General features: G+C 38.3%; 4 protein-coding genes across 4 annotated transcripts; all 4 read right to left on the reverse strand.

The window, feature by feature from the left end:
- Positions 1 to 4,947: 4,947 nt before the first annotated feature.
- LOC101309342 (F-box/LRR-repeat protein 2-like) lies at positions 4,948 to 6,878 on the reverse strand. The gene is made up of 2 exons (XM_004297670.1): positions 6,298 to 6,878; positions 4,948 to 6,160 (listed from the first exon to the last, which is right to left on the reverse strand). Exons 1-2 carry the CDS (start codon positions 6,626 to 6,628, stop codon positions 5,262 to 5,264), a joined length of 1,230 nt encoding a protein of 409 aa, XP_004297718.1. The 5' UTR covers positions 6,629 to 6,878; the 3' UTR covers positions 4,948 to 5,261.
- Positions 6,879 to 7,374: 496 nt separating this feature from the next.
- On the reverse strand, positions 7,375 to 10,250 carry LOC101309630 (transmembrane protein 53-like). Its single transcript, XM_004297671.1, has 5 exons — positions 10,210 to 10,250; positions 9,325 to 10,074; positions 9,112 to 9,217; positions 8,316 to 8,521; positions 7,375 to 7,968 (listed from the first exon to the last, which is right to left on the reverse strand). The coding sequence occupies exons 2-5, from the start codon at positions 10,020 to 10,022 to the stop codon at positions 7,698 to 7,700; spliced, it is 1,281 nt and encodes a 426-aa protein (XP_004297719.1). The 5' UTR covers positions 10,023 to 10,074; positions 10,210 to 10,250; the 3' UTR covers positions 7,375 to 7,697.
- A 491-nt stretch (positions 10,251 to 10,741) lies between these two features.
- On the reverse strand, positions 10,742 to 13,248 carry LOC101309924 (riboflavin biosynthesis protein RibF-like). Its single transcript, XM_004297672.1, has 5 exons — positions 13,003 to 13,248; positions 12,765 to 12,817; positions 12,088 to 12,223; positions 11,502 to 11,677; positions 10,742 to 11,380 (listed from the first exon to the last, which is right to left on the reverse strand). The coding sequence occupies exons 1-5, from the start codon at positions 13,230 to 13,232 to the stop codon at positions 10,860 to 10,862; spliced, it is 1,116 nt and encodes a 371-aa protein (XP_004297720.1). The 5' UTR covers positions 13,233 to 13,248; the 3' UTR covers positions 10,742 to 10,859.
- A 985-nt stretch (positions 13,249 to 14,233) lies between these two features.
- Positions 14,234 to 22,975, reverse strand: LOC101310211 (unconventional myosin-Va-like). Its single transcript, XM_004297673.1, has 23 exons — positions 22,625 to 22,975; positions 22,344 to 22,445; positions 22,113 to 22,256; positions 21,857 to 22,007; positions 21,727 to 21,754; positions 21,196 to 21,361; positions 20,943 to 21,006; positions 20,815 to 20,828; positions 20,646 to 20,730; positions 20,188 to 20,291; positions 19,956 to 20,094; positions 19,205 to 19,323; positions 18,866 to 19,018; positions 18,695 to 18,784; positions 18,289 to 18,366; positions 17,638 to 17,796; positions 17,178 to 17,390; positions 16,745 to 16,950; positions 16,511 to 16,646; positions 16,234 to 16,363; positions 15,988 to 16,134; positions 15,519 to 15,586; positions 14,234 to 15,175 (listed from the first exon to the last, which is right to left on the reverse strand). The coding sequence occupies exons 1-23, from the start codon at positions 22,973 to 22,975 to the stop codon at positions 14,516 to 14,518; spliced, it is 3,507 nt and encodes a 1,168-aa protein (XP_004297721.1). The 3' UTR covers positions 14,234 to 14,515.
- Positions 22,976 to 25,931: the final 2,956 nt, after the last annotated feature.

A 25,931-nucleotide genomic window follows, 5' to 3' on the forward strand; every position in this document is an offset into this window, starting at 1 on the left:
CCGATTTTTTTATATAATTTTTCGAAGTCGCTATAAAGACCGAGAATATGAGTCAAATATAGACCATATGTAAGGGAAAAAATGTGATTCTTGTCCAACACTAGTGTGGTTATGAATGATTTTGCCTCATAGGTGCCCACTCCTGAGTTTTCTCCCACTTCAAATTTTTTTGTCAAAAACTCGTTTTTCAGCAGAAACCGTATAGCACATGTTTTTGGGCCAAAACGCATGTTCTTATTTTTTCACAAAAAATTTCTCATAGTTAGGTCTTGATATTTTAGCACTTCTCGAATTGACAGAACTCGAGCCGATTTTTTTATATGATTTTTCGAAGTCACTATAAAGACCGAGAATGCGAGTCAAATATTGACCATATGTAAGGGAAAAAATGTGATTTTTGTCAAACACTAGTGTGGTTATGAATGATTTTGCCTCGTAGGTGTCCACTCTTGAATTTTCTCCCACTTTAAATTTTTTTGTCAAAAACTCATTTTTCATCAGAAACTGTGGGTATAGCACACGTTTTTTGGGCCAAAACGCATGTTGTTATTTTTTCACGAAAAATTTCTCATATTTAGGTCATGATATATTAGCTCTTCTCAAACTGACAGAAACTAAAAAATCTCGAGCCGTATTTTTTATATAATTTTTCAAAGTCATTATAAAGACCGAGAATACGAGTTATATATAGACCATATGTAAGGGAAACAATGTGGTTTTTGTCAAACACTAGTGTGATTATGAATGACATCTGGTCGGAATCAAAGATTTAATGTGCCGTCATTTTGTGGATGTATGGGCCTAAGTTGGGCCTTATGAGGTTCGTCAATTGGACCGAAATTTGGGCCGCTTCACATTATATGGGCCTTTAATTGGGCCGCTTCACCTGCAATGATTAGGCATTAATGAGCCGAAGCCTGAATGATTAAAACTTTAATGCGTCGACTGGATCAATCATTAAATGCGCCGTAATTCTGTTGATATGGGCCTTTCTTTGGGCCTTAAGATGTTTTCACACGTGAATTGGGCTTACTGTTGGGTCTTTTCACACCTTATATGGGGCTTCAATTGGGCCGTTTTATGCTCTTATCATTTAATGCGCTGACGCCTGGTAATGATTAGACATTTATTGTGCCGACACCTGGTCGGGATGAAGCATTTATTACGCCGCCACTGTGGTATGGACCTTTAGTTGGGCCTTCAAATGTATCCAACGTCATTTGGGCCAAAAATTGGGCTGCTTCATAAATTATATGGGCCATTAAATGCTCTGATCATTAAATGCCCCGACACCTGCAATGATTAGATATTAAATGCGCCGCCACCTGACAACGATTTAACACATGCCGACACCTGGTCGGGATCTAACAATTAATGCGCCGTTATGTTTGCAGATATATGGGCCATCAGTTGGGCCTTAAGATGTTTATGATCATCTGGGCCTTGGGTTTTGCTGCCCAACATTTTATTTGTCCAACAGGTGGGCTGGCTTCATATATTAAACGGGCCTTCAACTGGACTATTTCGAGTTCTTCAACTGGTGCTGAGTGATCAATCGCCCCATCTTCCATCATTGCGTCAATTAGTCTCAGTTGTTGACGATTGGGCCGTCAAATTGTTCTTGACATTTTCGGAAGCGTTATAAACATCTAAAAGTTACATTCAAACAAAAAAAAAACCACACTTCTAAGGCATAGAGTCAAATAGTGACTATGCCGCCATTTGAAAAATTTGCACTAAATCTTACATTTGGGTGTACCATCTGGGCTGTTTTATCTGAATAACGTATAGGGCATTAGGGGTTCCCTCTTTGATTTTAAACTCAGTCTAGCAATTTCAATGGACAAATGTTAAACTCGAATTCTGAAATATGTCTTACGGTATAACAGACAATTCTTTGGATAAAGACAAGAGAATAAATGAATAAAATTTGCAGGCGAGTTGGATTATAATTGGAATATAAAACATTTAAAAGAGCAACCCTGAGTCCAGCAATACCAATTGGCCACACCCATTTCAGAAACAGAGACGATACAACAGTACTGGAAAGACAAGATCACTTGAGCAGATGCAGAATTCAAAAATTAACAAGTAAAATGCCATCCGTATATGGCAGTCATACAATACAAAGACAAGATAAACAAATACTATCTTTGTTTCTTTTTTTTTGGTTACAAACGGAGCCCAAAAAGGCTCAAACAAAAACAAAAGCAGCATAACAACTAAACATTAGAACAGGAGGAGGATCTCCTAGCTCTAGCAGTAGCACATAATTCATCAAGAAAAGCTTGTGCACCATGCACAGGAGGGTAGCAAATACTATCTTTTTCACTCTTCAATAGAAGAGTATCAATAGTGATAAAATTTCACTCTTTTATCAACAAGGAAAAGACCGTGAAACACACTAAAACATTATATTTGACGCATTACTAACAGTTTAACAGCCAAAAAGAAAATTACAGACAAGAGAATGGACACATTAAAACATTATATCTGACGAACATAGACACAAATCAAAGTGCATGTGCCCAACTATTTGTATATAAATCATAGAATATATGAGATAAGAGTCCACATGAATCAACTCAAGTGAATCACTAACCAAAACCAATGCCCCAAAAGCAGTAAAATTCTCTGTAACTATTACCTTTATTAATAATCAAATGATCATATAAGACTATGTTTTGCTCTACTTCAACGACTTGTCAAGTTACTGATCACCTAGCAAACAGAAGAATGATACACATTTATGAAGGATATATAGAAGGTTGACCAAACAACAAATGATAGTCTTTGAATGGTTTAGTTATTGATAGTCAAAAGGTTGGACATAAGAAAGTTTGAAAAACAAAAAACAAAAAACAAAAAAAATACTACAGTGAGATCACTGCCGGGCCAGACTGATACTCAAAAAATGACCATCACTGTTGAAGAAACAAGAAACAAATCTTTACTCATAAACATAGGGAAACGAGTAATATTAATCTATGCAATGCTTCTATGAAAAACTCTGAAAAATGATATACATATAAATTTCTCTTACCTGTCTCTTGTCTGAATATACCGGTCCTGCATTCAGCCTACTCGCAGGAGGAATCCTACCAAAAAGGATGGAGCTGAAGAAACTGAAAAATAGACAACAAAAAAGAATCATTTTATGCGCTCTCTTGTGCTACCTCGGCAATTGTAACTGCATCTATTAATTCGATAGAAAGAGGGTCTCATTTATTTCCAAGCAGGCAACTGAGTGATATAAATTATACCACAAACGACCAACATCAACTAATAAATCACAAGTTTTAAGCTGCCTACAGCAAACAAGATCTATCTACTAGCTCGACGAAGGCAACTGCATCTACCAAATATCTACTAAGAATTTCCCCTACAGAATTTCACTCTGACCAAATAACCAAGTGGAAACATCAAACATCAGGAGCAATGACAATCAACATACACACTCACAAGTTTTGAGCAGCGAAAACACTCGGTCATTGTAAACCACAGACTCATAATTGCTAATTATATTGCCATTGAATACGTTCAATCAGCTATTGTAGGCCAGAATATGAAACTCTAACCTGCAACCATTGATCACAAATTCACAATTAGATGAAACACCAAACGATTACTAAAAGCTTAAGTAATTAAATTAGAACCCTTCTAACTCATATCGATCCTCCAAAGCCAAATAGAGAAGCTTACCGCATCGTGCGTGCTCTCCTCAGCAATCGGGAACCCTCGTATCGATCTAATCGAAGACCAGAACACCTGAAACGGCACGCCGTGTTGGAGATCCAAGAGGCAAACGTCCGTCCTCTGAAACCAAGACACGACGGAGGCAACGATCTGCGAAATGGAGACGATCGCTTCCGTCGTCGATGGTGGTGTTGGTGCGAAACCCTAGAAATGAGTTTGAGGCTACGATTACTAATAATATTGAGCGAAATATGACGCCTCAGAAAATATAGAACGAGTTTAAACTAATTCCTACACCTTCCTACTTCTCTCGGTCTCCTTTTCCTGTACTTCGGTTCGGTTAGAGTCTATTTTAGTTTTTAACTATTTTAGAAAACATGTTTAGCATTTTTTTATATTTTAAGAGCTCTAACAGGCTAGCCAAACTTAAGATATTATAACTTTTAGCTAGCGAGATGAATCAGATGTGACTAGCTATAATTTAATATATTCCTTGTAAGATATTTTATGTGATATATAAATATATTTAAACTATTTAATTTCTATTTAAAGAATAACGTTGATGTAATGCTAGTTAAAATAGAGAGCATTGATGCAGCCATATTTCTAAAGTGTCTAGCTAAAGTGATATTTTAATTGATTTGACTAAAATTTAACTTAAAAATGGCTAGCATTGGTAAAGATACTCTTAGGACTTACATGTCGTTTGGTCGTGGTAACTTTCACTTTGCTCTTGTTTGTGTATTTACTAACATGTGAAGGAATCAGAGCTAGCCTATGTCTCATAACCTTATCTGATCGATTCCTGAATAATAACAATTTGATTATGAAGAAGGGAGATGAGTTTAGAAATTATCCAAACTAACCATATGGAATCGATGTCAATTCAAATCTTCTCTCGTGACACTTGCCTCCAGTTTATTTTTCATTTCAAGTAAGTAAACGTGTCATAAGATACGGAAAAAAACTTGGGTCCAGAATTTGAGATGGTTATAAAGATTCTCATTCTCCTTCCCATAGAATATAGGCAAAAGTTGAATTGTTGCAGGAGGAATCTCAAATTGTTGCACAATAGGTGCCAAGTATGTACGTGTGCGTCTGATATACTTTTACCCATGTGAATCGTAATCTTACCCATTTAAAAGTTGAAATACCCAATAAAGATCAACTCTGCAAAAAATCAATATAAACAAAATTCGTTTACTTACCCGATTGCATTAAACAAATTGACAGTTCTGGTGAAAAGTAGCAATCTCATATCACCCTAACAGAAGTTCTTTCCTGTACATCTTGATTTTAATAGAAATGCGGTCCACTAAAATGAAAAGCCTACAATCCTGTTCTACTTGTAGAAATTATTTTCACAAGAATTCCATGTTTTAGTTTGGAAAGTGAAATCCACGCTCCTCAAATTGTAATCCACACTCCCACTTTCCATTTTTAGCCGTCCTTTATTTTAACCCTAATTACAATAGAAGAAACATCATGTACACGATAAACCAACATCTTATCAGATTCCAACATAAAAAAACAGGGCAGGACTTGCAAGCAAGCTTTGAGGCAGCTCAAAGTAAGACATCAGGCTCCCTTAAACTCCCGGTGAAGTTGACTTTACAAGATTGAGGAAACTGCAATCCGGCCTCATCACAACCCGCCTTCGTAATTTGTGGGCATGACCTTACATCCAAGTATTCTAACATCTCGCATTTCTCCAAAACCATAGCTATGCCTGCCACACTGATTTTCGGGCAGTTGCTAACCTTTAAGACCTTTAAGGTCAGGGTCAGCTCGACTTCACCACCGTTTAAGCCCTGAAAGGCAGCATCTGACACCTCCTCGCAGCACCCAATGTCAAGAGCCTCAAGATTTCTGCACTCAACCAGAATGCAGCTCAAACAAGAGTCTGTGATATTTAAACACCAATCCATCCGCAAGTTCTTGAGACTACTCTTACAAGAAGAGGCCAGCAATTTCACTGATGCATCAGATATGTCACGGCAGCCACCAATGATTAAGGTTTCAAGATTTTGGCAGAATTTGGCCAAGGATATTATAGACTCATCCCCGACTTTGTAACAGTCCAATAGCTTGAGTGTCTTGAGAGAAGATGAACATGCCTTGGAGACACTGGAAACGCCAATGTCTCCGATGTTGCTGCATTTGTTCATGTCTAAAAACTCGATCTGATGACATCCATTTACAAGATCAGCAAGTCCAGAATCAGATATATTAGTACAGCCCTGCAGACCCAAGTGCCGTAAAGAGTGACAATTCAATGAAAGAGCATGTAATAACACATCGGTTATAAATCTACAGCCAGCAAGATGCAGTGCCCGAAGGCCAGAGCAGCCCTGAGCAACAGCTGATAATCCTTTGTCTGTTAACTTTCTGCAATATGATACATCTAGAGACTGTAGTGACGAAAGACCAGATCCAATTGCAATGATTCCAGCATCAGTAACTCCTATAAATAATCGAAAAGCACTAAACTGATTTAGTTGTCTTATGAAGAGTGTAGCTATTCAATTACTGAAGTAACAAAACCACCAAAAGAACCCAGAATGGTAACAAAGATAGATCCAAGTATGGTAAGTAAGATACCTTTACAGTTTTGGAGGGAGAGGAGCCTGAGGGACTTGAAGCCATTGGCAATGACGGAGAGGTCAGAGTCGGTGACACCAGGATAGAAGGACCTGGAGAGGGACTGGGAGAGGTCGAGCTCGTGAAGGCGAGAGAACCGGGCGGCCAATTTGCGGAGCATGTGAGGCCCCGCACGTGCGGAGAGCCTCCTCCTCTCGGTGCTCTGCAAGTGAAGCCACCTCTTGCACACCAACCCGAACACCTCTTTGTCCCTCTGGCTGTCCAGCTTTCCCAGCACCGCTCGTAGCTCGTCATCTCTCAGTGTCTCGTTGATGCTGCCCATGCTCTCCATTTGATTTGGGGACGGAGGATTTAGGGTTTGCCCTTTTCTGTGTGTTTTGGTTGGGGCCTTTAGGTAAATTTGCTACCACCAAGGAAAGAAAAGGTAGATGGGGTGTCATTGTTGCGCCAACTCATGCTTCCTTAACAATAACACTAATCATTGACCTCACCAACCATGCCAGACGCATCATTCATTGCCTATTACTCTATACCATACAAAAGCAAGGAATGGAAACCATGAATGGTTCTGGACTTCTGGCCTCTGGGTTGTGGCCCTTCCCAATCACTAGGGGCTGCCAAATGATACATTACCAGCTACAAATGTGTTATTTTGGCTTTGTTGTTGTCACTCTTTTATATGAGTTTTTTTGTATTTGGTCGACGGGAGAATGTATGGAGGCTCTTTCCTTCTCACCTCTGCAGACCACATCTAGGTACCTATCTTTGCTTGTGATTTTCATCAGAGCTCCGGTGACGATATTCCAGGACGGCTGCAAGTTAGAGAAGAAGAAGAAATTTTGTTTAGGGTTTGAATGTTTTGAGCTTTTGGGCCTTTAGTTTGTTTTATTTTTGTAATGTGTCCATCTCATGTCTTAATCTTCTTAAAGATGACTTTGAAAGACTTGTTTGTTTGCCCTTGGCTTTGTTTGGGCCTCCTTGTGTCTTTTGGCTTCCATAATATTTGTTTCACGACCAAAAAATAAAACCTACAAATGTGCAGTTAACACTCAATACACATTCGTTTATCCTGTCCTCATGTATTATTGATCTCCATGATATACAAAACACTTGTTCTTTCAGAATGATGGCTTGGCCACCATGAAATGTAACGAAAATTGCATACATAAGGCTCACGGCATGAAAGAGCCATCGCTCCGATATCAGTATGACATCAAGCTTGAATTTGAGAGACTCCTCTGTAATACTGAGAATGACCTCTGATTTGTGTATTTGCTTCTACCATGTGAACAACATATGAGGGCCAAAAAATTGAGTGCTAATGAATCATTTGAATAGCGGATACACTTTTGGAGGAAAAAGAATTGGAGTAGTCATGGTCAGTGACTCAGTAGTTTAGGTTAATGAGACTGTTTGCAACCAGTAAGCACACAGTCCTCCAGAAAGTGTGTTAGCTCTGAAGTATACAGCTTCGGGTCATTTCTGAAATGATCAACATGAGGTGTAGAGACAAAGTTGCAAGCCCTGACCTCATGTCCCGCCCTCCGCTGCTGTTTTATAAACGACTCCACAGATCCTGCAGGAATGACTCTGTCTGCAGAGCTGTAGATATATAATTGCGGACAGCTTGGTTGTCGTGCTGACAGTAATCCCAAAACATCAGAAAGCCTCCTGCAATGCAACAGGATGTTAGAAAAATTCTTGCAAATACTCATCAGTATGCATATCTGACATACGGCTGCTACTTTGGTTTTCCTAAAATATATATACAATGGATACATGATATCCTTTATATTAATAGCTACATATTTACATACAGTAACAAAATATGTGCACATATACTATTCAAACGCAAGGTGTGAAGAAAGATTAGGAATTTAAGAACAACATTTTAACTATCACTCCAATTAATCAGGCATCTGATTTCACTTCCCCCAAAAAGTATAGCCAATTTTTTCTTTTTTCCAGATAGTCCTACCCCAAAATAAACTAGACTGCTTAATATCAAGATAGACTACCTGTTCACCGTAGGAATATTCAAGACCACTTTAAAGAACTTCTCCAATACTAAAAGCAAAGCTGCCTCAGTTACTGCAGGTTTGGGTGCCACTACACCCTTGCTGTCAACCAAAACATCCATCACTGATTCACTAGCGTCTGTGGTTCCTTTTGTTGCTACACTATGTTTTTTCAGAAAGGCTGCAGAGAAACCAGAAGCCCAGACCTACGCAAAGACAAGAATTAGATGCTTAACGGTCAACAGAACAAAAACCATCAAAAGAAACCTGGGAAGCCAAAAACAATTAAAAAGGCAGATAACTTTCATGAAAGACTCAAACAGCCATTTGAGGAAGGAAAAGAATTCAAAAAGGTAAATCTAGTCCCCAGAGAAAAATAGACAGGGTTAAAGAGGGCTGACAACAAATGAAGGACAGCAATTGGAATGAAAGAGGTAGGATTAACAGGTATTGGAGTTTTAAGACTAATGACAACAAACACTGAAGTGACAAGGAAAACTCAAGCCAACCAACATCTTAAAACAACATTTGAGGAAGGTCTAGTTATTAACTTCTGCAGTTACAATATGATTAACCAAATTAAAATATTGCATTACTTGTAGGATTTCACATGCAGCAAATTTTAGTATAGCACCACTAGAAGCATTCTTATACAGTAAAACAGCATCCATTCTGATACCAATGGTGACTTCGACCACAAAGAAGATTAAGTATGTGACTGTAGAGAAAATTGTTCCAGTTTTAGCAAGCATTATCAGTGTTCTTTCCCAGCTACAGAAATGCAGATATCATTTACCTGAGGGTCAGGTGCTGCAACAGGTGCAGAATCCACAACGCATCCCCGAATCCTGCCCATTACAGACGGATCATGCTTCTGGAACTTCTCAAGCATTACACCATACCTGTAACATGAAAGCCAACGGACAAACGAAAAGAAAATGTTAGATGTTTACATATGTTTAAACTTTTAAGTTGATGCATAAAAGAAAGAAAGGGAAAGTATACTGACGTTAACCATCCAGTGTTGCTAAAAGTATGAAACATGAGGTTCTTTCCCTGCTCCTCTTCTAACCAATCAGCCAAATGAGTGACAAGCGAGTCAATGTGGTCTTCGACTTTACCACCGGGCTGGTATTTGAGAATGTCAGCCATGGGTAAAGTGAAGGTAATGGCGTGATACCCTTGCGAAGTATACCAGTCGGCATACCTCTTGAGATGTTTTTGCTTTGCTCCTAGCCATCCCAGTAAAACCACCACAGTCCTCATCTTTGTTGATGAACAATCAGAATTCCCGGAAACATCTAGAGCATTGGGCTCGGGCAAATGCCATCTGTAGGAGACGTCAGGGACGGAAGGAGATAATGAAACAGGCTTATATGCAGTTGGGTTGGGGGCCTTGCCCAAGTCTGCAGAGTGATAGAGCTTAAGAAGAGCAGGGGAAGACGCAACCGTAGAATAGAGCGAGTTGCAGTCGGAATTGGGAATTGGGATGTTAATGTTGGGAAGAGGCACTCGAATTCTGGAGACGAAGGACAGGTTTGAGAGCTTAGAAACCGAAATGTCTGACAAAGTAGTTGAAGTTGGTAAATGGGAGTCGCTGGATTTGGAAGAGGGGAGGACGGGAGAGAAGTCGGAAGAAAAAGAAGCAAAGCCAACAGCGGCGGCGGCGATCAGAGGCCGTTGAAGGATTCCGGACAAGGAACCCATGATGAAAATATCAATATGCCAATATCATGACGAACCCAAGAATGTAGTTTTGCTGGAGAACCCGAGAAGCAAGATGCAATTGGGTATGAGTGAATTAGATACGAATGCCGAAGGAGGGAGGAAGGAAGAATCGGAATTAAACACGCGAGAATTAATGAATTAGGTATATTCGCTGAATTGTTCTCACCTGGCTTCCGTTGGACTCGTCAACAATTCAAAACGGGGGCTGTCAAACGACGACGTTGACAGCCCGATTCCTCCAACGCGGCCCCGGACACCGACCAACCCCTCTCTCTTTATCTCTCCTCTTCTGGGACTGTTTTCTCGAAAAATAAAAATAAAAGGCACGCCGCGGGAGCTGGCTTACAACACCAACAAAATGATGCCACGTATTTGTCAAAGATCCGGTAGCTTACGTTAGCCATCCACGAAAACGGGAGAAAAAGACTTTAAAATCCCTTCGACGCTGACCCATTGGAAGAAGCAAACCCTATTCTCAAGGGTAGAATATTCCAACAGAATGCAGAATATCCCATCTCCACCTCCAAGAACAAGAACAAAGCACAAGTCCCGGATACCCAATGCTTTACGCATCAGAATCTCATTCTCAGGGGCTAGTGATGAATAGAGTGACAGACATGGTTGAGAATATATGCTGCTGCATCAGCATCAGCATCAGCATCACTACTAATACCAAATTTCTGGAACAAGCAAAACTGATTCATTTCATCATATAGCTACTATCACAATTGACAAACCTACTTGCACTCCATTTCATCATATACCCATTAGCATTTCGCGCGGGGATGAACTGACTCAACTGAGGACAAAATGAATTCAACATTCCATATCACCAAATTCAATACGTAACAGCCTCACATTCTGTTTACTACTAACTATGTCATCATGCCTACCTACCTCATCCATTTCTATGTGGATATATGATGTATCAATTACTACACTACACGGGACAACCAGGTCGCCTTCATCCCCAAGTAACAGATAACACTTCCCATATAGACCCTCTTTTGGACCTAAATTTAACATACACGACTTTGGAACTGACAATTTATGCCTGCTCCAAGGAAAGCCTTCCTCATCCTTTGCAATCAATATCAAACGATGTTGGCGACCCAAAAGTTTAGACACGTACTTCATATCTCCTACAGCAAGGGCGCGGCGAACACGAGTGGATGAAACTTGTCCTCTGTCTTTTGAATCTGAGTTCATGTTGATGTTGTATGGGTTCTTGTCCATAACAGATTTTATGATGTAAGCCCCCATACCATATTCTTCACACAACTTCACCAGCTCTGTCGCATCACCAGCTGCTTTATATCCAAATCGGTAGTTTTGACCTGCCACAATAGCCATTTCAACCGTCATTTAACATGTCTGTCAACCACGCTATGCATGTTTGACTCGTATGATGAAAAATACAATGATCTGTAGCCCATAGGTGTCTTTTAATATATTTACCTGCCACAACCCCCCGAACTCCAAACTCTTTCAATAACTTTTCAACAAATTCCCGTGGAGTGAGTTTTCGAACACTTGAAAATTGAATTTCAAACTCTTCAGGGACCATGTTACCACAATATGGGGCCCAAGTCGAAAGAACTCTCTTTCGATCACATTTGGCAACTATTGGAGCCCTGTTCAGTTAACCACGGTAAGTTCACTTTGATGAATATCTACTGAATCTATAACATAGCAAGCAAACAGAGAAATGGAGTTCCAATGTCATGACTTTAGTCCGTGAATTTGGAACTCATTTAATAAACATCTTCCTCACCTCCTTACAACACAGTTGAATATTAGTATATTTATACTGCATTTTAGAGATCAGATACTAGACTGAGAAACAAATTATGTTCAGTGGAAAGAGACAGTTGTTCAATAGAGATGGCAAGGAGTCTTACAAACCTTCTTAATCTCCATCATCATTAAAAAAAAAATGATAATAGGATTATAAGGACAATAGCAACAAAAACTACAAACTATAAAAACAGAAGGCAGTTCAAACAAATAATAATCAAAGAACGAGGGTGCACAGCTACAATACCTGGGTTCCCAACCGAGTACTTCAGCTATTCCAACAAATGATAAAAGAAATGGAGGTCCGACCTTTGATGCTTGAATAACAAGTTCCCTATGACCAATATGAAGGGCATCAAATTTTCCCAATGCAACTATTCCACCTAGGGATGATACGAACAAAAAAGAAAACATTAAGGTTACATGAGATGAATATGCCTAACTAAGCAGAGGAGCAGAGCAAATTATAAACTTTCAGTACACATAGACATGGAAATCATATGCATCTGCAAAGAAAACTTAGTGAAAGAATGTCAGGAGAGCAGTGAAGCAACTTGGTAAATGACCAAAAACACTTAGAAATATCAGAATGGTGCAAATGGATCCAAAGGATAACCTTAAAAATTCTCTCAATATCACAAGACTCGAGAGTATTCAATGTTTATAAAAAGGACAGGCATTGCATTTATTCAGGTACGCGAAAGCTTGTTGTACTATACTGAATGTGCATTAGTTTCTGCTCAGCATTTGGTTAATTGATCTTAAAATTTGAGGTTAGTAGGGTACCTTGAAAGAGGTGTGTCTCTAAGTTATCTAGTCATGAAGCGACTAAAAGAAGAGTAATAGACTAGTTTATGAAGCAGCTAGGAGTAACTTGTAGTGGTATATATAATGTGATGAAGATGGTGGTGGATAGAAAGAAACCTGCCACAGAGGACAATGCGTCGGAGGGATGCTCCCGTTGGTCTTGTTGTTGGCTTTGCAAAAGAAAAGGAATCAGAGGTTTGAGCACATAGAAATATATACATACATTGCTTGTGTGTATATCTGAAGGATTCAACAACAAAACCAAAATCAATTGATTAACGCTAATTCCTACATTATATATCTCCAATGAATCAATAAGACTAAAAAGATAATAAACCCATTGAATCAAAAGTACCTGAAACAGTGGGAGAGGGAAGGAACGCGCTTGGAAAGAATGATAGAGCGAAAAGAGGAGATTGGACGAGGAGACAAGGGTTTGAGATTGAGAGTGAGAGAGCGTCGCAGGCGAGAGATTGGAGAACCGAATCTAAAGTCAAAACCAAAACCAAGTTGGGGCTGGTGGCGGAGGTCGCAGTCCCGCAGCCGTAGATGAGTGGAGAGACGACACCCACCACCACTCAACATAATTTGCGATTCGCTCCTCCCCTCACTCTCGCTCACAACTCGCACCTAAACCTTTGCAACATTCCTTTCTTACCTTCTTACTACTTACTTGCCGCCTCAGCTCCATTTTTAACTAGTTACCATTTTTGCCATTTTCTTTTTCTCTTTTTCTTACTCCTTTTTAAGATGAAACAGGATGGGCTTTACCGAAACAACCAGGCGCAGGGAAGGAGGTTGTAAATTAAATGGTTGAGTCTGAGTCTAGGTCCATCTGGGCCACAACTGCGTAGCGTTTGATAAAGGAGTTTAGTTTAGTTAGTACTACTGTGTTAGGTGTCATTGAGTACTAAAATAAATGAGTTTACAGAACATCTTATTTTCATTTTGGCCTCCTTACGTGATGTTATTGTGGGTACTCAAATATGTCATCCTTAGATAACACAATCTTTCTAAACTATACACCAAGCAAACTACTATCTAATCTCATGTAACACTAAACATGGGTTAATATTAGTACAACTTAAGACACTCCACATAAGTGCATGACAGTCTTAGAAAATAAGAAGGTGTAATGTAGTCTCGAGTACCAAACGTGCACTATAGAAGATTAGATGCATAGACTCATAGAAGACAAGTCGTAGACACTCAGTGTAAGGGCTTGCTTAGTTGCGAGCATACCTAAGACCGACTCTTTACTTACTTATTCGTATGTATGTAAGTTTGGTTGACTGCAGCTATTTGACTGTTGATCTTGTAATAAACTTATATTTAAACAAAAAAGGAATGAAATAGATCTTCTATATCGCTTACAATTTCCCCATTCACATGAGTGGGAAGGAGTCAAATTAGCCATTTAGCTTTTTCTTTTTATATCAATCGGAAAGCTTTCGATGAAACAGTGCCAATGCCTCTTTGCTAGCACCCTCAAAGATAATTTTCATGATAATGAAACTTATATGGTAGTGAATAGTGAGACCAGAGATATTGGAATTGAAAGAACATCATATTACAGAAACCATTCGTTAACGTAAAGCTTCCATTGCACTAAGAATAAAAAAGATGTACATATTGGAATCGCTTACACCACTAGCTCTGCAGGGCACGAAATAGCTTGCAACAACAAAATTCCGTCACAAATTCTCTGCAACTCCTTGACCTACTATGAAAGGGGCTAGCAAAAACCACAAGACAACTAGCCCCAACTAAATAAAACGATACTTCTATATGACATGGATCTTGATCCTCTCTCTCGACCTATTCTTCCTTCATCATCAATTTCTTCCAATAACTCAGAAGACATAAATTTAATTTATCCTCGAGCTGTTCCTCCTTCCCCACCACTTCTTTTTTGCCCTATCAATGTTACCCTCTTCATTTCCAAGCTTAGTCAATACCACCTTTGTCTCCCGAAGTCTTGCCCCATAATCCTTCTTCCAAGCCTCAAACATCTGCTTCAACCTTCTAAGCTCTCTATCTGGATTCAGACTTGCTTCAACTTGACCGGATTTTACCTCCACCAAGAACTTGGCGTCATCAGCAAATACTTGACTCCTCTGGTCAAATTCTTCAGTCAACCGGCTTATAACACTCAAACCAGCACTCATGGGTCTCCCCCCATTGCTATCTTGGCCTCTATGGTTGCTTCCTGTATCCCAACTGTAGTCGCGATCATCACTTGCATTGACCGATGCATCAGAGTTTCTCTCAGAATCATCAATGGCAAGGCTCTTCTTGGCAATTGAGAGGCTGGATTGTAGGGATCTCATTTGTTTCTGCCATACTTCTTCCATGGATTTCATTTTCAGCTCATATTCGGACCAGCGGTTCTCATACTGTTGGAGGCGTTGGTGGAGAATGTCATTCTCTTCTTCCTTCTCTCTCAAGGCAGCTTCAGCCTTAAGAACACGACGTTGTAATTCAGCAAGAAACGATGATTTGACCAGCACCTCATCTGACTCGTTAGCCTGTTTGGGATTCTAATTGTTAATTAATCTCAACAAGAATCCTTGTGCATGTGTGGACACAAATACCATTCATGAATAAACATTGTATTGTCACAAAACATAAAGATAATACTTATCTAGTTGTTGGCCTAATTTTTACTAGAAACTTTTCCACCTGATTCTATAACTTGTAAAATTTCCAGAGCAGTAATTAGCCCTGATGAGTGCCATTATGAGGCTTAATCTGAGAACAGTCACTAGTGTAGGGCCGACAAGTACAGGTCATACTGATGATACAACGGATATAATGAAGGTGCATAGGCCATAATGCACTAATGAGGAAGCTAGAAGAGTGAAGGAATACCTTTGTGCTCCCAGATTTCGTTAATCCTATACCTCCTGAGCATCTTCTGACAAACCACCCACGATAAACTGCAAAGATAGCTTACACAATCAAACAAATGAAACTAATTCGGGTTGGGATTCACCTAAAAATAGTGACAACTTTCCGGTTAAACATATTTACTTCAGCTAACGCAGTTAAACCTCAATAAATTAATAGTCTTGGGACCAAAGACATTCTAACAATTTTAGCGAGCATTAAGCAATCGAGGTTAATGTAGCACATTATTCCTAAGTCGGGACTGACTTAAAAGTATTTTATTAATTGAGGTTATTAATTTCTAGAGTATCAAATTATCGAGGTTTTACTGTAAAATCAAAAGGCAGTTGGTACCATCCTTTTGAATCTGAATATAATCATTACGTATCTCTCTATCTGTTTTATAACTTTTATTAGGTTTCAGGGGGTTTAGGGACAGGGCTTAGTATACCTGATTGTATCACAATTGATGCATCACAAATGTTCTTGAATTTCTGCCTTGCAATCCTGCTTTTCATCAGCTTTTGAATGAATACAGCAGCTCTATGCCTCTGTAGTAAGACTGCATACTCCTTTCTCATTTTCTCTCCCCTTACAACTGAACAAAGTAATTGAAATAATATATCAAATAATCCAGTTTGCTCCTTGTGCAAATATATCATATGAATCAGCAAATAGATAAGGAGCAAGTCAATACAGGACTGAAGCGTGGTGATTCCTCTTCTCAGCTCCTTAAGGTAACATCGAGCTTGGTGTCCTCTAAAGCAGCTTTGAACGCGTAAAATACCATGGAGTGTACGGTTTCTGGTATCCTCGAGCACCCCAATCTGTACCAAATTTTAAACCACGTTTCAGACAGATACTTACATATGATGTGGAATCCATCTTCACAAAAGCTGGCACCAAACCCAGGCAATAAAACACAACATATTTTTCAGTTCCCCCAAAAAGGAAGCACAAATACTTAAATTTACCTGCCCAGTACGGAAAAACAATTTTGTATAGCCCACTTGATACATCTCTGGTAATATATTGAACTGATGAAGAATAGCAACTGAAACACTAAGTGGCTCTTGTGATGCAACATTCTCCAGCAGAAGAAAACCATATCTATACAAGATTCAATACACAGACTATGAATAATTAGACACTGAGGAGAGGTATAAAGATGTGGGAGCAGAAACAGGAGTGAAGTTAATTTTTGTTACCTTCTTGCAAACTTCTGGTGAGACATCCTGGTAGGAAAGCCAGATCTCGATATTCGAACCACTTCAAGGACTCCACAACATCTTAGTTGCTGCAGGACAAGTCCTTGCTCATATATTCCAGGAGATTGACTATTGTTGGGCTTGATACAACGTATGAAATGTGGAGTGGTGTTTTCAAGACGTTTCATCAGTAAGAACAATTGACCCTAAACACCAACACAAATAAGTGAATCAAAAGAACACAGCAGCCAAATAACCGAACTCATTTTTTGATAGTATTCACTTTTCAAGCATGGAACATTCCTTAAGGACGGATAGTATACATGATCATATTACTGGAATCCTGAGAGCCAAATATCATGTTACCATAATTATCTTCCTTTTTTAATTAATAATCATGTACAGAAATCAAAGAATATGAAAAGCAGCATACCTTGAATTTTGTTGCAACACTCAGCTTCTGGGAGTCTGCACCACCTAATTTATGCAAGGGGCCAACTACAGGCTTCTCAGATCGATCTGATCTGAGCATACTAGATGCAAATATCTGAGGAAGGTGGCATGAGCATGAGGAAAGAAGCTCAATGGAATCCAAATGCAGCAAGTCTCTATTCTTTTCCAAAAAACCTGTTGTGTCATACGTAACCTGAGTGGAAGAAGGGGAACCGTTAGCACCCAAACCTACTTAGTGGTAAAGGGTGGTCTGGGAACAAGCTTTCTGGTTCAAATTTCCGGCGAAGGGCTCATGAGAATGACTGGGAGTGACAGCTCAAGAGAATGTATTCTGACATGAGCCCTATGCCTGTTCAGTTCTAACTATAATTAACATAAAATGTCCTATAGCAAAAGACAAGAATAAATAATACTGGAAATGAATTAATCACAAGGAGTACCTCTCCAGCATAATGACTGACAGTAAAGGCTTTGTCTCGTCCTCCTCTAAATGAAGAATTAGAATTCAGATGTTGCTTAAGTTTGTGGGCAAAGGTCAAATCACTACCATTTGGGAAAGTGGACTCTTCATCTAAGAGGGACAATAATCCCAACGGTCTCTGCATTTTATATTGAAAGAAGGTTCAGAGAAATGGATACGGTAAAGTATAGGTACAAACAGTATTATTCATTGTTAAAGAAAAAGGGACAACCATATAGGAGGTATAAGTACAGCTTGACATGCAAGCTTCACAAACCAGCAAATAAGAGGTGCTCATCAGTTTATGCTTCAACAAATACTTGACTCAATTTGGATAGCATCTTACATATGAGGACTTGATTAGGAACTTTATGCACAATAAAATCTTCAACCAAGCACACAAATCTTGATTACTATGACATCTTTCAAGATGTTGATCAATTACTTCCTTCCGGTGCAATTATAGATATCATGAAACAACTACGAAATCATAAATGATGTCAAACTTATATAAGAGGAACACAAGCGAATGTGAGCACCATTTATACAATCAAGAAGTAACAAGTCACTTTACAGTTGAAATTATGAAATACAGATACCTAAGCTGATCATTGACAAGTTCACTACCTACCTTTTCAAAAAGACCAAGGCAATCCTGGTTGTCTTCAAATTCAACTCTTGTCCAATCAATGCCATCCTGGATATATTCCTGAGAAAGGAAATAGCAGTCAACATATAAGTTTCTGCTCTCATAAAGCTCTCCATCAAATCAATTTGTCAAGGTCAAATGACAGAGCACTAAATCAGGAATTTGTTGAGAATTTGGTTCGCACAAGGCAACCACAGTGTCTTTCATCATTGGCTCAGAACCAAATATTTTGTCCTACTTCCTTCACCTCATTATCATAGTTCTCTTAACAGAGAAGCAGAAAAGAATCACAGAGATTTCCATGTAATGAACTAACATGATCCACAGAAGTGGGACTAAGCTTTGTCTCAACCAATTATACTGACGAAAAGGAGATATGGAAGATTACCTCCTGCTCTAGTTTGAACAAGTGGCGATTGAAGTGTTGCTGCAGTCTCTCGTTTGCATAATTAATGCAGAATTGTTCAAAACTATTTCTCTGCAGAAAAAACAAATGTACATTATAAACACTTCCCCAATTTACTGACAGAGTTCCAGTAAAAGTTTAGATGAAACATACATCAAAGGATTCAAAACCATAGATATCGAGAATGCTAATAGATCTGCCGGTACGCCGCTTTCCTACTGCAAGTGATTTGTTAATTTGTTCAACCAACCACTCAAACAAACATGCATAGATCGACTTTGCCAAAGCATCTCTTGTATCGACAGCCTGAAAGATGCAAAACATGTTAAGGATGGCCTAATATCAATCAATTTTCTTGGGCTTTATTTGCATCCGTAACTTATTCAACACCATATGGGACCACCAGGTGGATACTGAACCAAACTACTTTGAATCTGCTGATGTTTTAATCATGTAAATGCATATCAGATTAATTAAATTTTCATTTCTTACCTGTGATAGTGTTAGCTTTTGGACAATATTGTCATTACCAACACGCATTTTGCGAGTTGATAAAGCAAGCTTAAGTTCCTCCAGGCTACATCCAACCAGTTTAGCAACAGTAAACAGACCTGGAGATGAAACTTGCATCTTTTAGAACACAAAACTCAGGCAATTAAAAAAGGACAGTGAACAATAAGGGAAATTTAAACAGTCTGAAATATTAGTATATCCCATACAGTACAGCTGAATGATCCAAAAATATATGTTCGACTCAGAGACTTGCTCCCACTAATAAGGTTCAACATTACCAGAACCAAGCACCGAAGTGAACAATAAGGGAAATTTAAACAGTCTGAAATATTAGTATATCCCATACAGTACAGCTGAATGATCCAAAAATATATGTTCGACTCAGAGACTTGCTCCCACTAATAAGGTTCAACATTACCAGAACCAAGCACCGAAGTTCTTTTTCCCATTTGGAGACAAGCACATGACAATTATAAAATTGTTAACTTACAGACTGGAAGGAACTAACAAATGGATTTCATGCACCTACCACATATAAATATTTTAGTAGCCCCCAAAGAGAAGGATGAGAACTATCAGACATAGAAAGATAGCTAAATATCTTCAAAACAGGATGCATGTTTGATGTGATTTGTGAGTAATAGAAACACCACAATTTTGACCACTTGTAAAAAAACATAAAATATCTATCATATAGATTCTCTTTTTCAGTCTATCATCAAATTGCTACCTTCATCTGCCACAGCTTCCACATGATTTTCATTATCAATCACACTAAATGAGATGTTTCCCAGCCACAAGACTGCAGCAAGCATTGCAAATACACTTTGTTGGTCTTCCTCGTTAATATGGACAACATCTAGAGCTTCCTGAAAATAGCGAGTTCACATGCATATAAATACACATTCCTAATCATGTATCTTTAGGAAGAGTGATCTGTTGAACTAAGAATGCGAACCTACCTTGACCACACGAAATTCTTCGGCATCATTAACTCCAGTAATGGAATAACAATCACTTTGCTGTAGATATTTGTACTCATCTGCACTCTTCAAGTTCAGGATCTCTGTCACATGCAATCAAGGGAACAAAAAATGAAAAATGGAAAATGGGTGAACACAATTTGACGATAAAAATAGTTAGATATTTATATACAGCCAATACACAAAACTTACTATGAATCATTTACTTATACATAGTACATATACATGACGTTATAAGCATACATCTACAAGTTGTGCAGGTGTGCTAGGGTGTTTGTGATTGTCATAACTATTTAAATGAACCTAAAACAGAAAACGTAACAAATTGGTTTGAGGCCAACATGGAATCTAACAATCAAAAATATAAGGATTGGACAATATATGAGTCAACGTTACTACATATAAAACTGCTAGTAAAGATAAGTGGCAATACTAACCTCTAAGAGCAGGTGGAGCTCCAGCACACAGCTGATAAAATATATGATATGACCTTTCTCCCTCAGTGCATTGGACAACTCTAGACTGTTCAATGAAATTCAATCTATTAATGATTTGTATAAAACACTAAACAGATCACAATTAAAGACCACAGGGAGGAATAATTACCTTTTCGAGCAAAACTGTGGCATATACAGCGGCCACCGACAAAAGAACAAGTCAGATTAAACATCTGTTTACATATGTATGTAAGCAAATACTACTTGACTGAAGAACTTCCGAACTAGTGAACTTACAAGTTTGAATGTTGGCACCAGATATCTTTCCAGTTTCACTAAAGTGGATTTCAATCAACTTTCCCTGCATTACATGTTCTCAGAGTTACACTACATCAAGGACCATTCTTTTTTTTCTATTGTTCATTCTTTTAGAATTTAAAATTAAAAAGAGCGAAAGAATGAAGGAAAGGGGGCTAATATAGGATGATTAATGGATGCAAATATAATTATAAATGAAGGAGACAGCACTATGAGAAAACTGGGAGCTTACAAAGCGACTTGAGTTGTCATTTCTTAATGTTTTCGCATTGCCAAAGGCTTCTAGTATCGGATTAGTTTTCAATATTTCATGTTCTATTCCACTTCCACCTCCAAGTGCGGCCAAATATTGCATTGCTATCTTTGCAGTTTCAGTTTTTCCTGCTCCACTTTCCCCACTGGACACAAGAACCATATAAAATAGGGTCTCAATGATAATCCCAGAAGAGAATTACACATATATTCTTATCATGCATTAGTTATGGACACAGATATTCCATGCCATCAGTGTTACCTTATAAAACGGAAAAACACGGAATTGATCAGATTAAGAAGCATTAACTTTCATATGAGAGAGTGATCTGGACAATGGAAGGGTTGCTACATAGATGTTTTGATAAGAAAATTGGTGAATACTTGATTCTTTGGTTATTTAAACTAAGATTCACTCATGAAATAATGTGCAATAAACATAATAATGACGTCCAGAAGTACAATTTCTAATTAAATTGACATAAAAAAATGCAAGTCATGTATTACTGACCTTATAATTATCGATTGATTTACCTCATCTGAAAGGGGAAAAAAGGTCAGAATATACAGATTAACAGCTCAAATATATGGTTTGAACTGCTGAAAATTCAAGTACATAAATTGCGAAATAGAAAACCAACCTCGAACCATTTCTCGGATGGCTGTGTCTGTAATGGCATATACATGTGGATTGTCAACAGCTTTACGCTTATATGCTTCAATGTATTCATTCCCATATAAAGGCACTTTCTTAAAGGGGTTGATAGCGACCAACACTGGCCCTGCTTTTGTCTGAAATCAACCATTATACCCAATAAGACACTACTTAAAGAGTTAAAGGTGATAACTTCAGAAGGGAGTTCAAATTTAAACTGAAATCCAAGCTAGAACACGTACATAAATCATATCTCGAATGTATCTATACTGAAGATTGTACAGCACTGATGGTTCATTTAAGTAACTAAGTTGCATGAGATCATCCACACCATCAAGGATATCAGGATTTGCTGGAACCAAATCTTCGGTTTTTACCTTCATAACCTACATGTGAAACAAATTTGAAATCGCTTACAACACCAAACTGCAATCATGCCATCATATGTCCATGCTTATCAAATGGTCACATACCTCCTCGTTAGGCAGTGAGATAACAGTTTCAGTGACTGAAGCTGACAATACTTTCCCCAGTTCCCAATTCCCATTTGGAAGTTGGTACCAATATTGTAGCTTCTGAAATAAGAACAGCTAACGTGTAAGAAATATTAATATATACTAATGGGCAGTAATTTAAGTAAGCCAAAACAATCATCAGTTTCAGTGACTGGATATCTTGTAATCCTATGGATTTATCTACTGCCCAAAGAAGCAGAATAGTTGGTTTCATAACTTTCAATTGCATAATCAAATACCTTCTTCCCAGCATAAGAGGTGGTGTCACCCCACCGACGTTCTGTACGAAATGAAGATATTGAAGGTATAGGTGGAGTGACAGAATCCAGGTCTTCATCACCACTTGACTGCCTGTCTTCAGTGGAGATAGTGTTACCACCGTATGGTGAATCATCAATTACTTGGTCCATGTCAGCAATGCTATCCTTTGATTCACCATTTTCTGGAATACTGGAGGAGATGATATTACTATTCCTCACATTATCGTCATCCCCAAATCGATCAGAAGCGGGTGAGCCTGAGAACCTAAAATCGCCAGGCAATGATTGGATTGACTGGAAGGACGGTGTGGCCCTGGATTTCTGCGACATTTCCCCGGAAAGAGCTTGTGCAACCTATAGGATCGGAAATCAAATAAAAAAATTGAGAGATCAACACTGGAAAAGTTCAAATAAAAGGGCATATCAAACTTTTGAAAAGGCCCCACGGATGAATTATCCAACACAAGTAAATGGCGGGGACCATAATTTCAAGACACAGACTCTAGTGCTGTTCACTAATCAGTCACCCACCATTGACATGTTCAGCACTTGAACACCATCCGATACTCAGAATAATACACCTCCAAAAATATCTCCTACTAAAAATGGGTACCGTGTCTCAAGAAAATTAATAATAACAATATATCGAGTGCAATCCAATCTCTGAGAGTAGTGAAATTTGAACCAAACACAGATTAAATTCAGAAATGCCCTTTTCAAAGTAACAGATCTTTCTCTTTATTTGCATATTCATTGCTTTCTGAGAATCTAAACAAACGAATTACAACTAAATTGTATTCTTAACCTTAACATACCGACATCAAAGTAGTACCAAACTCAGATTTTCACCTTTGTGTTCCTCGTACGAGAAAATCAAACCACAAGTGAAATGGATCCACTTACCCGAAAGAGAATGTGGAATTTTGCTGCAAGGAATCGTCAAATACCCTAAAGGTGAGGTCAGAGCTGAGAGAGAACAGTGTTGTTGAAAAGGTCAGGGTGCTTTGTTGACCAGAGGAAGTAGAGAGAGAAATGCGAAGAAGATGAGATGCAGATGAAGATGGAGAAAACCCTAACAATCGTGTGAAGAGTCTGACAGCGAACTGGTACGAGCTCGAATTCCGAGAAAGTGAGAAGGGAGAAGAAGAAGAAGAAGAAGAAGAAGCAGTGGGTTGCTTTTTTGGCTCTCTTCTTTTCTCTGTTTCACCCACATGAATCCATCATACGAACGAAAGTAAAATAAATCCAAATTTGAAATGGTTTATTTATTTCCATTTTTATGGTATTTATATTTCGGGGCTTTTGGCACCAACCCAATTTAAAAACCAAGATTTTCAACGGTTTTTGAAATCGAATGTGAACTGACGCTGTTGGCCCTGTCGTCTGCCACAAATGGCACAATGCAATCCAACATGTACATTCGGTGTTTCAATTTTTTTGAAAGATTCTGTGGAATTTTTTTCTGGTCATTACAATTCCACTTCTGTGGATGAGATCCATCATCCATCCTCATTAGTAAATTATGGATATTCGGTTATTCAGCCCCTTTCCATTGAGGGATCCCTATTTTTTGTCACTTTTTAGGGATAGGGCATTACACCACTTCCCAATTGAATTTTTACATCTCCACCGTTCATATCTTAGGTCTATATGAGTAGATCACATCTACAAAATTTCATATGATTTGGTGATCGTTAAGGCTTTCAAAGTTTGATTTAGTTTTAATAATCTTGAACGGTCCAGCTTATGTCAAACTAAAACCGTTGAAGGTCATTAAAACTAAATTGAACTTTTGAAAGTCTTAACGATCACCAAATCATATGAAATTTTGTAGAGGTGATCTGCTCATATAGACCTAAGATATGAACGGTGGAGATGTAAAATTATAATCGGGAAGTTGGTGTAATGCCCTATCCCTATAAATGGCTTAAAATAGGGATCCCTCATTGGAAGGGCCCTGTTCGGTTATTATTATACAATTACACTGCCTTAAACCTTTTTTTTTTAGAATGCATCTCTTAAACTTTTTGGTTCAAGAAATCAAGTTTCCATCATCAAGGAGTCAATATGGTCAAAAATTAAAAGAAATATAATAGTATATGAATTTAGCTAAGAGAACGATTATAACTTATCAATACTGAGTGGAAGGGTCAACATTCATAATAATAAGCTCATAAGAATAAGTGGAAGGGTTTAGGAGAATCGTCATATGCTTTTAGCTCCCCCCGCATTAAACAAAGTGTGAAATCTCTGTGTATGACAAGTGTAATATGAATTTGTTAAAACCGATACAAGAACTTAAAGATGAAACAACAACCAAGACGAGCTAGCAAGTATGATCATAAGAACAGATCCAGGTATGTATAGAAGAAGTGGAAGGGTTTAGGAGAATAGTCATATGCTTTTAGCTCCCCCCGCATTAAACAAAGTGTGAAATCTCTATGTATGGCAAGTGTAATATGAATTTGTTAAAAATGATACAAGAACTTAAAGAGGAAACAACAACCAAGACGAGCTAGCGAGTATGATCATAAGAACGGATCCAGGTATGTATAGAAGTGTGAATGGGTCATTTGTATAGAATTAAAAAAAAACAAGAATAAGACTAGATGATTAGTCAAATATTTGGTTACACATACTAAACAGTAAGTGTTGTCATGATGAAGGCCAACATAGGTACAAAAATAGCATTGAGTAGTCAGTGAAAATATGACTTGCGTGATATTATATACTGTTTAAATAAGTCTTTTTATGTTATAAGTAAGAATGGGGCCAGTTATAAATTCACAATCGGTAGGAGATGAACTAGTGACAAGTTAGACGTGCATTAACCAGTTATTTGATTAACATTCTTAAACAAGACCAAACCACCAATGATGCCTAATTGCCTATACCAATTCGTGTAAACTTTTGTTCCCACCCAATAATACACTTTTGAGCATATATAATTCATTCAAAGAGGGAATTGGGAGAGGAGGGGCAAAGTGGTTAATGGAACAAATGAAAGGGGTTGTTAAGTAATTGGGTAGGTATATTTGATCAAAGAAATGAATTATTAATTATTGTTAATTAGATGCAGGCAATGAAATAGGAAAATAGAGAATTGTGGATTAAAGGTGTCATGAAGAACGGAGAATGGGAAACGTAAAATGGAAATGCGAAGGAGATGGAGCATGTGATTGGGGCAGGCCAACACGTACCAAAAGGAAAAAGGTGGCATGTATGTGTAATGTGTTAGCTAGCTGCGCGCATAAGGTCTCTGTCTGATCGATGCGCTTGTGCTGTC

Source organism: Fragaria vesca, linkage group LG4 (genome assembly GCF_000184155.1).
Source record: "Fragaria vesca subsp. vesca linkage group LG4, FraVesHawaii_1.0, whole genome shotgun sequence".
Lineage (NCBI taxonomy): Eukaryota > Viridiplantae > Streptophyta > Magnoliopsida > Rosales > Rosaceae > Fragaria > Fragaria vesca.